Source organism: Pipistrellus hanaki (assembly GCF_964339955.1).
Source record: "Pipistrellus hanaki genome assembly, chromosome: 1".
NCBI lineage: Eukaryota > Metazoa > Chordata > Mammalia > Chiroptera > Vespertilionidae > Pipistrellus > Pipistrellus hanaki.
The window spans coordinates 119,472,641-119,485,649 of NC_140503.1; the positions used below are offsets into that span (position 1 = coordinate 119,472,641).

General features: G+C 37.0%; 1 protein-coding gene across 2 annotated transcripts in view; it reads left to right on the forward strand.

The window, feature by feature from the left end:
• Positions 1 to 13,009, forward strand: part of MRC1 (mannose receptor C-type 1) — a 106,322-nt gene that overhangs the window by 32,074 nt on the left and 61,239 nt on the right. For both annotated transcript variants that reach the window (XM_084894453.1, XM_084894454.1), the window contains exon 6: positions 9,505 to 9,651. In XM_084894453.1, the coding sequence (XP_084750579.1) occupies positions 9,505 to 9,651 (147 nt within the window). The remainder of the gene's footprint in view (positions 1 to 9,504; positions 9,652 to 13,009) is intronic.

The following is a 13,009-nucleotide window of genomic DNA, read 5'->3' on the forward strand; positions in this document are numbered from 1 at the left end:
CATGTGTAGGTCTTAATGAGAATAAATAGTTGGGATACTATCAAATTCCGTTCATGTCTCACCTTGACTTGAAATCTGCCAACTAGATTTGAATAAACTGAAACTGTAGGATTATACCAGCTTCCTGGGATGAGGACTTGTCAGGCAGGATCATCACACAAATCAATACAAGTCTCTGTTACAGTATGAGTTCTAAGACTCTTCTTGATTTGCTAGGTATAAAACATTTGGGGATGACCAAGCCTTTCACAGCTTTTTAATTTTCTGGACAGAAAATGCTCTGAACTAATTATTTCTACATTGTCTGAATGCTCTGAACTAACTATTTCTACATACAGGTAACAGAACAAAAAAGGAGGCTAAATAATAAATATGTTCCACATATACAGCAATTATTCAGAGAAAACAAGAAGACCAATGATGACAAAAAATGTTTTTCTTATTCACCAATACCAGCCAATGGTAGAAGTTGCATGAGGCAATGAATTGACCCCAACAACCCGATGTCATTAAGAAAGAGTGCAAAGAACAATTAGTGATGTCTGTCATGCATGTGGGAAGGGCATAACCTATAGGTCACACCCTCATTTATAGGTTCTGCTATGGAAAAAAAACTGATTTGCTGTTTTTTTTTGACATTTATTTTTTATTTTATTTTTTTTTTATTTTATTATTTTTTTTTAATATATTTTATTGATTTTTTTATTTTTGCCCCCCACCCTCCCTCCCACACATCCCCTCCCTCCCCAGAGTTTTGTGTCCATTGGTTATACTTATATGCATGTATAAAAGTCCTTCGGTTGATCTATTATCTCCCCCAGATCTTCCTCCCCTCCCCGCTGTAATTTGACAGTCTACTTGTTGATTTACTGTCTCTATATCTATCTTTTGGTTCATCAGTTTATAATGCTCTTTATTATCCACAAATGAGTGAGGTCATGTGGTGTTTCTCTTTCGTTGATTGGCTTATTTCACTCAGCATGATGTTCTCCAGTTCCATCCAGTTTGCTGCAAATGATGAGAATTCCTTATTTTTTATGGCCGCATAGTATTCCATTGTGTAGATGTACCAAAGTTTTTGGATCCAATCACCTGCTGATGGACACTTAGGCTGTTTCCAAATTCTGGCTATTGTAGATTGTGCTGCTATGAACATAGGGGTGCATATATCCTTTCTGATTGGTGTTTCTAGTTTCTTGGGATATATTCCTAGAAGTGGGATTACTGGGACAAATGGGAGTTCCATTTTCAGTTTTTTGAGGAAACTCCACACTGTTCTCCACAGTGGTTGCACCAGTCTACATTCCCACCAGCAGTGCACGAGGGTTCCTTTTTCTCCGCAACCTCGCCAACACTTGTCGTTTGTTGATTTGTTGATGTTGGCCATTCTGACAGGTGTGAGATGGTACCGCATTGTTGTTTTGATTTGCATCTCTCGGACAATTAGTGACTTTGAGCATGTTTTCATGTGCCTTTTGGCCTTCCTTCTGTCTTCTTTTGAAAATGTTCTATTTAGGTCCATTGCCCATTTTTTAATTGGATTATTTATCTTCCTTTTATTTAGTTGTATAAGCTGTTTGTAGATGTTGGAGATTAAACCTTTATCAGTGGTATCATTTGCAAATATGTTCTCCCACACTGTGGGCTTTCTTGTTGTTTTGTTGATGGTTTCTTTTGCTGTAAAAAAGCTTTTTATTTTGATGTAGTCCCATTTGTTTATTTTCTCTTTAGCTTCCATTGCCCTAGGGGTAGTATCAGTGAAGAAGTTCTTTTGGCATACGTCTGAGATTTTGCTGCCTGTGGATGCTTCTAGTATTTTTATGGTTTCCCGTCTGATGTTTAAGTCCTGTATCCATTTTGAGTTTATTTTTGTGAATGGTGTAAGTTGGTGATCTAGTTTCATTCTTTTGCATGTGTCTGTCCAATTTTCCCAACACCATTTATTGAAGAAACTGTCTTGACTCCATTGTATATTCGTGCCTCTTTTGTCAAATATTAGTTGAGCATAGTGATTTGGGTTGATATCTGGGTTCTCAATTCGATTCCATTGATCTATATGTCTGTTCTTGTGCCAGTACCAGGCTGTTTTGAGAACAGTGGCTTTGTAATATAGTTTGAAGTCTGGTATTGAGATCCCTCCTACTTTACTCTTCTTTCTCAGGATTGCTGTGGCTATTCGGGGTCTTTTATTGTTCCAAATGAACTTTTGGAGAGTTCTTTCTAGGTCGGTGAAATATGTCGTTGGTATTTTAATGGGGAGTGCATTGAACCTATAGATTGCTTTAGGAAGTATGGACATTTTGATGATGTTGATCCTACCAATCCATGAACATGGTATGTTCTTCCATCTCCTTACATCTTCCTCTATCTATTTTTTCAGTGTCGTGTAGTTTTCTCCATATAGGTCCTTTACTTCCTTAGTTAAAGTTATTCCTAGGTATCTTAATTTTTTTGGTGCGATGGTAAATGGAATTGCTTTTTTAGTCTCTGTTTCTGCAGTTTCTCTGTTGGTGTATAGAAAAGCCATGGATTTCTTGGCATTAATTTTGTATCCTGCTACATTACCAAATTCATTTATTAAGTCAATTAGTTTTTTAATGGAGTCTTTTGGGTTTTTTATGTACAATATCATGTCATCAGCAAATAAGGATAACTTTACTTCTTCTTTTCCAATTTGGATGCCTTTTATTTCCTCCTCTTGTCTAATTGCAATGGCTAGTACTTCCAGTACTATGTCAAACAGGAGTGGCGAGAGTGGGCATCCCTGTCTTGTTCCTGTTCTTAGAGGGAATGGTTTTAGTTTTTGCCCATTGAGTATAATGTTGGCTGTGGGTTTATCATATATAGCTTTTATTATGTTGAGGTATGATCCTTGTACTCCCACCTTGTTAAGAGTTTTTATCAGAAAAGGGTGTTGGATTTTATCGAATGCTTTTTCTGCATCAATTGATATGACTATATGATTTTTATCTTTCAATTTGTTTATGTGATGTATCACGTTTATTGATTTGCGGATATTGTACCATCCTTGCATTCCTGGAATAAATCCTACTTGGTTGTGGTGTATGATCTTTGTGATGCTCTTCTGGAGTCGATTTGCTAGAATTTTGTTGAGGATTTTAGCATCTATGTTCATGAGGGATATTGGTCTGTAATTCTCTTTCATTGAGTTGTCTTTATCTGGTTTTGGTATTAGGGTGATGCTGGCTTCATAGAAGGAATTTGGAAGTGTTCCTTCCTCTTGGATTTTTTGGAATAGTCTGAGGAGGATAGTTTTTAGTTCTTCCTTGAATGTTTGGTAAAACTCTCCTGTGAAGCCATCTGGCCCTGGGCTTTTGTTTGCTGGAAGCTTTTTGATGACTGTTTCAATTTCTTCCCAAGTCACTGGTTTATTGAGATTTTTAGATTCTTCCTGATTGAGTTTTGGAAGATTATATTTTTCTAGGAATATGTCCATTTCCTCCAGGTTGTTCAGTTTGTTGGAGTAGAGTTGTTCATAGTATTTTGTAACAATCCGTTGTATTTCGGTGGGGTCTGTTGTTATTTCACCTCTTTCATTTCTGATTTTGTTTATTTGGGTCCTCTCTCTTTGTTTCTTGGTTAGTCTGGCTAGAGGTCCATCTATCTTGTTTATCCTTTCAAAGAACCAGCTCTTGGTTTTGTTGATCTTATGTATTGTTTCTTTGGTCTCTATGTCGTTTATCTGTGCTCTGATTTTTGTTATTTCCTTCCTTCTACTTACACTGGGCTTTTCTTGTTGCTCTTTTTCTAACTCTTTGAGTTGTAGAGTTAGATCATTTGTTACACTTTTTTCTAGTTTTTTGCAATAGGCTTGTAAGGATATGAACTTCCCTCTCAAAACTGCTTTTGCTGTGTCCCATAGATTTTGGATTGTTGTGTTTTCATTGTCATTTGTTTCCAGGATGTTTTTAATTTCTTCCTTGATTTCTCTGGTAACCCAGTCCTTGTTTAATAGCATGCTGTTTAGTCTCCATGTGTTTGATTTCTTTGGATTATTTTTATTGTAGTTAATTTCCAGTTTTATGCCATTATGGTCTGAGAAGATGCTTGATATGATTTCTATCTTCTTGAATTTGAAGAGACTTTGCCTATGTCCCAAAATGTGGTCTATCTTTGAGAATGTCCCATGTGCATTTGAGAAGAATGTATATTCTGTGGCTTTGGGGTGGAATGTTCTGAAGATGTCAATTAATTCCATCTGGTCTAGTGAGTCATTTAGGATTGATATTTCTTTGCTGATTTTTTGTTTGGATGATTTGTCGAAGGGTGACAGTGGGGTATTAAAATCTCCTACTATGATTGTATTGCTGTTAATCTCTCCCTTAATGTCCTCCAGCAGTTTTTTTATGTATTTGGGTGCTCCCGTATTGGGTGCATATATATTTACCAGGGTTATTTCTTCTTGTTTGATTGCTCCCTTTAGTATTATGAAGTGGCCTTCATTGTCTCTTGTTATGTCCTTCACTCTGAGATCTAATTTGTCAGATATAAGTATTGCTACCCCAGCTTTCTTTTCATTTCCATTTGCCTGGAAAACCTTTTTCCATCCCTTCACCCTCAGTCTGTGTGCATCTCTTTTTCTGAGGTGGGTTTCTTGTAGACAGCAGATGTATGGGTCTTGTTTTCTTATCCAATCTGTTACCCTATGTCTTTTGATTGGAGCATTTAAACCATTTACATTTAATGTTATTAATGATAGGTACTCATTTGATGCCATTTTTATTCTATACCCCTGTGTTCCTTCTTCGCTTCCTATTTATTTATTTTTACAGTAGACCTTTGAGCATTTCTTGCATTGCTGGTTTGGTGGAGATAAATTCCTTTAGTCTTTTTTTGTCTGTGAAGCTCCTGATTTCCCCTTCAATTTTGATTGATAGTCTTGCTGGGTACAGTATTCTTGGATTCAGACCCTTTCTTTGCATGACTTTGTATATTTCATCCCATTCCCTTCTGGCCTGATAAGTTTCTGTTGAGAAATCAGTTGTTAGTCTGATGGGGGTTCCTTTATATGTAACTTTCTGTCTCTCTCTGGCTGCTTTTAAGATTCTAACTTTGTCATTGGTGTTTGCCAATTTAATTATAATATGTCTTGGCGTCGGTCTTCTGGGATCCATTTTGCTTGGGACTCTGCGAGCATCTTGGATTTGTGTGGGTTTTTTCTTCTCTATCTCAGGAAAATTTTCTGTCATTATTTCTTGAAATACATTTTCCATGTCTACCTCGGTTTTCTTTCCTTCCGGAACCCCTATTATTCGAATATTGTTTTGTTTTGCATTGTCCCAAAGCTCCCGTAGGCTTTCCTCCTGCTTTTTAATTTTTTTTTCTAGAAGCTGCTCTAATTGGGTATTTTTTTCCATCTTGTCTTCTAGCTCACTGATGCGATCCTCTGCTTCTTCTAGTCTGCTCTTGATGCTATCTATTGAGTTCTTCATAGTAGCGATGTCATTTTTCATTTCATCTTGAGTCATCTTCATTTCCTCTTGGGTTTTTTTCATTTCCTCTTGGGTCTTACTCAAATTGTCAAATTTGTCTTCCATTCTTTTTAGCCATCTTAAGATCGTTACTCTGAATTCTTGCTCTGGTAGGTTGCTTGCCTCTATATCGTTTACTTCCTTTTCTGGTGAAGCCTGCTTTTCTTTCATATGCGGGCTGTTTTTTGGTCTCCCCATGATCTATGATGTCTGGTTGTGTAGTTCTCTCTCTCCTGCTTTGATTTAAAGGCACAAAATACAACACAACCAGGTACAACACACAAGGCACTGAATCGAAATGTGTTTGCGATATTAATAACCACCAATAAGGGGGACTAGAACCCAGCTAACAAAAACATGCAATCAAACAAAAAGCATAGGCAAATCAATCTTATAAAAGAAAAGCATACAACTTCAGTAATGTTAACATTCAACATACAACTTCAGAGTTAGAGAGTAAGACTGTTTTGTTTTTTTTGTTTTTTTTTTTGTTTTTAGGACAACTGCGAGGGAGGTGTGAATGGGTTTGGAGCAGGTAGTTGGAAATTAGATATATACAAGTAGGGTGAAATTTTAGGAGGGGGTAGACAGATGGAATGGGGGAAATCTAGAGCAGGAAAGGGTTAAGATAAACAGGGTATCAAAGGAAAAGATTGGAAAGAGGGTGAGGGCATAAAGGTAGGGTTGAGATAGAATAAAGCGTTGGAGAAAGAAGGATAGATAAAGACTGTAGAACAGTAATCCTGAAATTAAAAAAAAAAAAAAAAAATATATATATATATATATATATATATATATATATATAATCAAATGGAATAAAAATAATAAAAATAAACAAAAGAAAATAAGATGAAAAAGGTAAATTAGTAGTAGTAATAATGTTGATTACATATACAATGTAATAATTATCAAGATAAAATCAAGTGAGGAAAAAGAAAAAAAATAGTTTCTTGAGTAAACGTTGCAAATAATGAAAACAAAAGTAAAAAAAAAAAATTTAAAAATTAAAAAAAAATAATAATAAAATTTTAAAAATTTAATTAAAATTAGCAGTAATGAAGGTCATTCGCTTCCTCTATTGTTATGATCCAGTCCTGATTTTTAGGCAGGTTTTGCTTTGTTTTTATTACACTAGAGTCAATTTGTGAATTAGCCTCTGGGGGCAGTGTTTCTAGGTTGACTTCCCAGACTCTAAAGCCTCTCCAGCTTTTTTTTTTTTCGTCCTCTCTGAAGCTGGAACTATGGAGGGGGGGAGGGGGCAGGTCCGAGCAACTGCAATCTCCCGCAACTCTCCGATATCCCTCCGAGCCGGATCCAAATGTGTTGCTCTTTAGATATCTCCCCTGTTAGGAGCCCCGTCCACTTTCAAGGGTGACAACCGCCCAACAGCGGGGGCTTCTACTTGTAATCACCACCCCTGTCCTCCAGCTCCCGGAGCGCGCTGTGTGCGCACAGGCTTTTTGTTTTCGCCGCGAGCGCTCTCCATCCTCTCCCCGCGAAATCTGACCTTTTCGCTGAGCAGTGGGGCAATCCTGTGAGGGCAAGTGTTTGCGCCGCTTAGGATCCGCGTTCTGGGGGTCACAGATGCTTGGTGGTCGCTGCGGCTGTGGATATTCAGGCCTCTGACACGATCCTATCTTCCTCTCAAGATGGCGAGGTTTCCCCGTCCAAGCCGGTAGGTAGCTCCGGGCAGGGACACAGCCCGCGTGGGTGCTTCCCTGTGAGGGGCACCTCTGTCAGCAGCCCCCCAGCAGTTTCTTCTGGTGTTTGCTGTCTCCCAGCTTGCCAATAAACACTCACAGCACAAGACCCTCAGTTGCTCTCTCTTTCTGCTTCGGGAGAGGGCTCAGAATCCGCCCATCTATCGACATTTATTTTTTAAAGCCATTAAATAGTCTTTGCATTTGGTTTAGATCAGTGGTCGGCAAACCCATGAGTAAAAAGAGCCAAATATCAACAGTACAACAATTGAAATTTCTTTTGAGAGACAAAATTTTTAAACTTAAACTTCTTCTTATGCCACTTCTTCAAAATAGACTTGCCCAGGCTGTGGTATTTTGTGGAAGGGCCACACTCAAGGGGCCAAAGAGCCGCATGTGGCTTTCGAACCGCAGTTTGCCGACCACGGGTTTAGATAATCGAGTTCTCCATTTCTATATTTTTGAGGTATGCTATTTAAAAGAAAACTATGCTATTTTAAAAAAAGAATATTATTTTCAGAAAAATAATATTCAAAATAGATGTTGAAGCATGGGAGAGAATTTTTAGAGAATCTATTTTGGTTTAGATTGTTTAGATTTTACTGAGCTATAACCTTCAATGCATGATGGTTACAAGGCTGACACTAGAGTCCTCCAGATAGCATCAGCTCTGTCTTCTTCTAGAACATGGGAATAAGCATTGCTGCAAAGGAATACGAGGTGTCCTTTTTATGAGTGAGGATTTGATTTGTCTGCCTACACACTCAGCCAAATTAAACGGGAGAATACCAGTTGGGGTCAATCAGATCAATAGACAAAAATAATCATTTATGAGGGGATGAATTTATTCTTCTTTGTTGCTTAATTATTGTAAAACATTAGGCAGGATGGGTCACTTTATTATTCTTTGTGGGAGTGATGATTATAATATTTAGCCACCCGCATTCTAAGAATTCAGTGAGAAAATTTGGAGGTTAACTTTAGTGAAGGTGAGCAATGAAATTAGGACATTAACAAGTGATCTTCCTTATTAAATCAAGTTTCTGAGAAGTAAGTTCAAATTAAATCACCTTATGAAATAGTATGAGAGTTTCAACTAAAATTAGAAACTTTGTGGGATATTAGCAATTTTTATTATTTAAATTGTGCAATCAAAGATTCAGTTGAGTAGTTATGACCAAGTAACACATTTATTTAAATTCATTTATTTGGTGATGTAGAAGTATAAATTCAAATATATAACTATGGTAACAATTTAAGGACAAATAATTGATATATTGAAGTTGGTCATCATGTTGTACTGATAAATAAATGTATAACATACTTTATTAGTTAACATATTTCTTGAAAGATTCTTTCTAGTATTGACATTGACACCTTATCTGTTAGTTGTTATATTGTGAGTTTTGTCACAATATCAACACATTTTAAAAACATCCTTATTCTTATCACTAACAATTTTTTTTCTTTGTATGCTATTCAAGCAATTTTCAAAAAATGTTGACAAAGTCTTTATGGAGCAGGTAACATGATTCCCATCTCACAGAAAGGGAGAGTGAGGTCTAGACGCAGGTTATATACATCAAAAGTCAGAAAGCAGTCATTAACAAAATGTGGCTCATTCACCCTGACTTCAGGTGTGCAATGGAACCAGCTTACATCTCTTGTGCTAACAAAGTTGACTTTATCTGGTCCTTTAATCAGTTTCTGATTAAGGGCGGGGTACAGGGTCAGATATTAAAAATATTCTTTGCAGGCTGAGTTGAAAATCTTGAGTCATCGTTCTGGGTGCACTTTTCAACACACATTCCTGCTTCCAGAAACCCTTCCCTTGTCGTTCTCCTCTACGTTGTCTTTTCTGTCTCCTCTTTCTAATTGGAGAAAGTCTTCCCATGTCCAGAAATGCTCTAGCCTGGTCTTCACAGTGAGCTTGACTTTGTTTTCTTGGTGGATATTGGCAGTGCTTAATAGAACTGTTTATTGGTTAGGTCCATCTCTATCATACACCCATACCCAGGGATGAAGATTGTTCAGGTTTTAAGGTCCAACTTTATTATTTGCTATTATGAAAATAAGTTATTTTAAAGAAGTAAATTTGCACAATTAAAATTTTAGTCATTGAAATGATCCAACAAGAAAACAGACACCCAATGTGGTTTTCACTCTGCAGTCAATAAACATTTGTTGGTGAATGTGCAGCAAAGGATGGGATGGGGACCCAGTAATCCCCGAGGATGGAGATATGGGCTGAGGGGCTATCTGCGTGGAACACCTGTAACACTCCCATTTTATTTTTCTCCTTGTTCCCAAAGGAAGCCCATCAACAGAACCCGGACAAATCTGTGTGTCACTAAATCCTGGGAAGAATGCGAAATGGGAAAATCTGAACTGTGCTCAGAGACTAGGCTACATTTGTAAAAAGGGCAACACAACTTTGAATCCTTTTGTTATCCCCTTAGGTAAGTGATCTATTTGACCTGAAGCACATAAAATATTATAATTTAACAACAAAGTTACAGGTGAGTTATACTGTATGGAAGGACAGGATTGGTGGATAATTTATGGAGGCGACTTAACGATATTCCTACCACGTTTCTTTTTGTTGGTTCACTGCCATTTCCCGAGTGTGCTGTGGGGTTCAGGCATGTGCAAAGCCTTTGACAGAACACGTTAGAATTTTATCTTCACAGCAGCCCGGCAAGTCAGGTATTCTTATTCTCACATTACAGGTGAGAGAAAGATATTCAAAGGCGATATAAAACATGCACATGTGACAAAATCAGAATCCAAGCTAGGAAATATATGACTGGAAAAGTTTTTAAAAATATATATTTTTATTGATTTCAGAGAGGAAGGGAAAGGAAGAGAGAGATAGAAACATCAATGATGAGAGAGAATCATTGATCGTCTGCCCCTTGCACACCCCCCACTGGGGATCAAATCTGCAACCCAGGCACGTGCCCTTGCCTGGAATTAAACCCTTTAGTCTTTAGGCTGTTGCTCAATTCACTGATCCAAACCAGCAAGGGTTGAAAAATATATATTTTTTAAATGTCCTCACTATTTAGGGTCTACCTGGGCTCTAATGCTATTCAAATTAACATCGTACACTGATGTCTTTACAAAAATGGAATAAAACATTCCAAAAGAAATAATTGAATTTTACATATAGGCAACAACAGAGGGAAAAATTCAATTATGCTCCCTATCATAATTTTATGGAAGAATTTAACTACTAACGCAAGATTGCATTCTTTTTACAAATTGGCCAAAGCAAACAAAGTACATATTTTTCCAGCTATTTTTGTAGGAACACAGTACTTTAAGAAATTTATATAAATACATATTTATAAATGCATATATGTATGTATGAATGTATTGTGCTTGAGAAATCTATGTGTCATTATTAACTTTTTTCTCCTTGAATTTTAAAAGCAATTTTATTTATTTTAAAATATGATAGACATGGCTAGAAAATAAAAAAGTACAAATGATAAATAATAACATTTTCTGCCAACCAATTACTTCTAACTCCCACATTCCATCCTCGAGTAACTGTTTCTGGATGTATATCTTTATGTAGTCATTCTATGGATATGTAAACAAATATGTTTATGATTATTTTTATCTGTTCCATACAAGTGGAAGCATGCTATACATATATTCTTCACTTTTTTCACTTCATGACAATTTTGGACATCATTCTATATAGTGCATAAAAATTATGTGTGAATTTTTTAAAATATATTTTATTTATTTTTTACAGAGAGGAAGGGAGAGGGATAGAAAGCTAGAAACATCGATGAAAGAGAAACATCGCCCAGCTGCCTCCTGCACACCGCCCCCTACCGAGGATGTGCCCAAAACCAATGTACCTGCCCAGGAATCAAACCTGGGACCTTTCAGTCCACAGGCTAACGCTCTACCCACTGAGCCAAACCCGTTTTGGCTATGTGTAAATTTTTATGGCTGTGCAATAAGCCATCACAGAGAGAATATATAATATAATATAATATAATATAATATAATATAATATAATATAATATAATATAATATAATATATATATTTGACAAGTGCCCTATTAATGGATCTTAGTTTACTTCCAATTTTTGTTGTTACAAACAGTCCTAGAGTGAATAACTTTATACACATATAATTTCACACGTGATAATTCCTAGAAGTGAAGTTGCTGATCAGAGTAGCTGTGTTTGCAATGTCAGTAGGTGGAGATATGGCAAAGATCTTCAATGAATGTACCAGCAGATGAGGGTCCTGGTTATTGGCCTGATCATACTTGAATCACCATTAGGACTCTGGAGACCTCCTTCTTCCTTGTATTGTATCTCCTTTGTTGCTCCCATGGGAGAAATGGTGTCATTCTCCCTCCTTGGAAGAGCTTTACAATTCTCCTTCAGAAGACAGGAAGGTGCCCTTTCGGGGAAGAGGAGAATGGTTGTTTCATAGTTTCTCTGGTTCAGGAGGCAGAATTCTATAACTTGACCTTGTTGCTTAATCCCTCAGTTTTAGGCTCCTCATCTCTGAAGTGGAGATAGGATATCCATTGATATCCATTCCTCCTATGAGCATTGGTTCATCTTGTCAAACACATAGTAAATGATTCTGATTTCTCTACTGTTCCTCAGATTACATCACTTGCTAACACTTCCTTTCCCAGTGGTTTTTAAATGTCTCTATATACTTCCTGGGCCAAATAAACCAGATTTTGAAAAGCATAGCAGAGATCAAACTATACAGCACCTGACTGCAAGGATTCCACCTCAGAGCCTGTTGGTCCTTGCAACATCACCCTCTCCGTCCATAATTCCTGGGCCCCTACAGCTGTGCTGTCTAGTTCAATAGCCTCTTAACCACCAGTGGCCATGAAAATGGCTAGTTCCGATGGACATGTGCTATAATGTAAAATACATACTGGACTTCCACGATTTTTTAGGCAAAAAAAGGGGGGGGGGAGAATAGCTCATTATTAATTTCTTAAAACTGATACCATGTTAAAATGGATATTTTGGATAAATTGGGTTAAATGAAATATATTATTAAAATTTAACTTACCTGTTTTCTTTTTATGTTTATTTCACATCACAACTAGGACATTTGTAATTGTGCGTGTGGCCCACATTATATACTTATCGGACAGGTCTGCTCTAGAGGAACAAGCCGTCTTTTGTGGCTGCCTCTCGGGACTCTCTTTCACTGCCTGCTTCCATGTTTTAAGAGATTTTTAAAAGTTCATCTGATCAGGCTTAGAAGTCCTGAGCGTTTGCTGACATTATTTTCAGTTTCATCGGCAGCAAAATTAAAATATCCCACCAGAGGGCTCCAGAGATATACTAACACATTTTCTTTTTGGTAACTACTGGAAGTGTGCAAATGTATATTGCATTGAGAGAATTTTTGAAAATATGCATTTTTTTTCTATTACAATAATAGAGTGTTTGGTCATTATGACCACCTATTGACTTGAATGACTACTGTGCACAGAATCCTGGGCTTACACAAAGATGTTGCAGATAGTCCCAGCCTTTAAGAGAAAATAGGTCTGATACATTAAATGCATAGCAGAGCTGCCCTCCAGAACAGTTACTCAGGCAGCACACTTGAGAACAGTTAATATCAAATTTAAATAGATAAATTGATGTTCCCTTGGTAATATATCTCCTCTTTAAGCAAAGTGTGATGTTAAATTGCTGTTTGAAAGAATGTCTGTAAAATGGTAATTATAAACTGCTGTACATCAGTTTAAAATATAAAATACCCCTGTCTTCCAAGGTATTGCCTCCCCCAGCTCATTACCATTA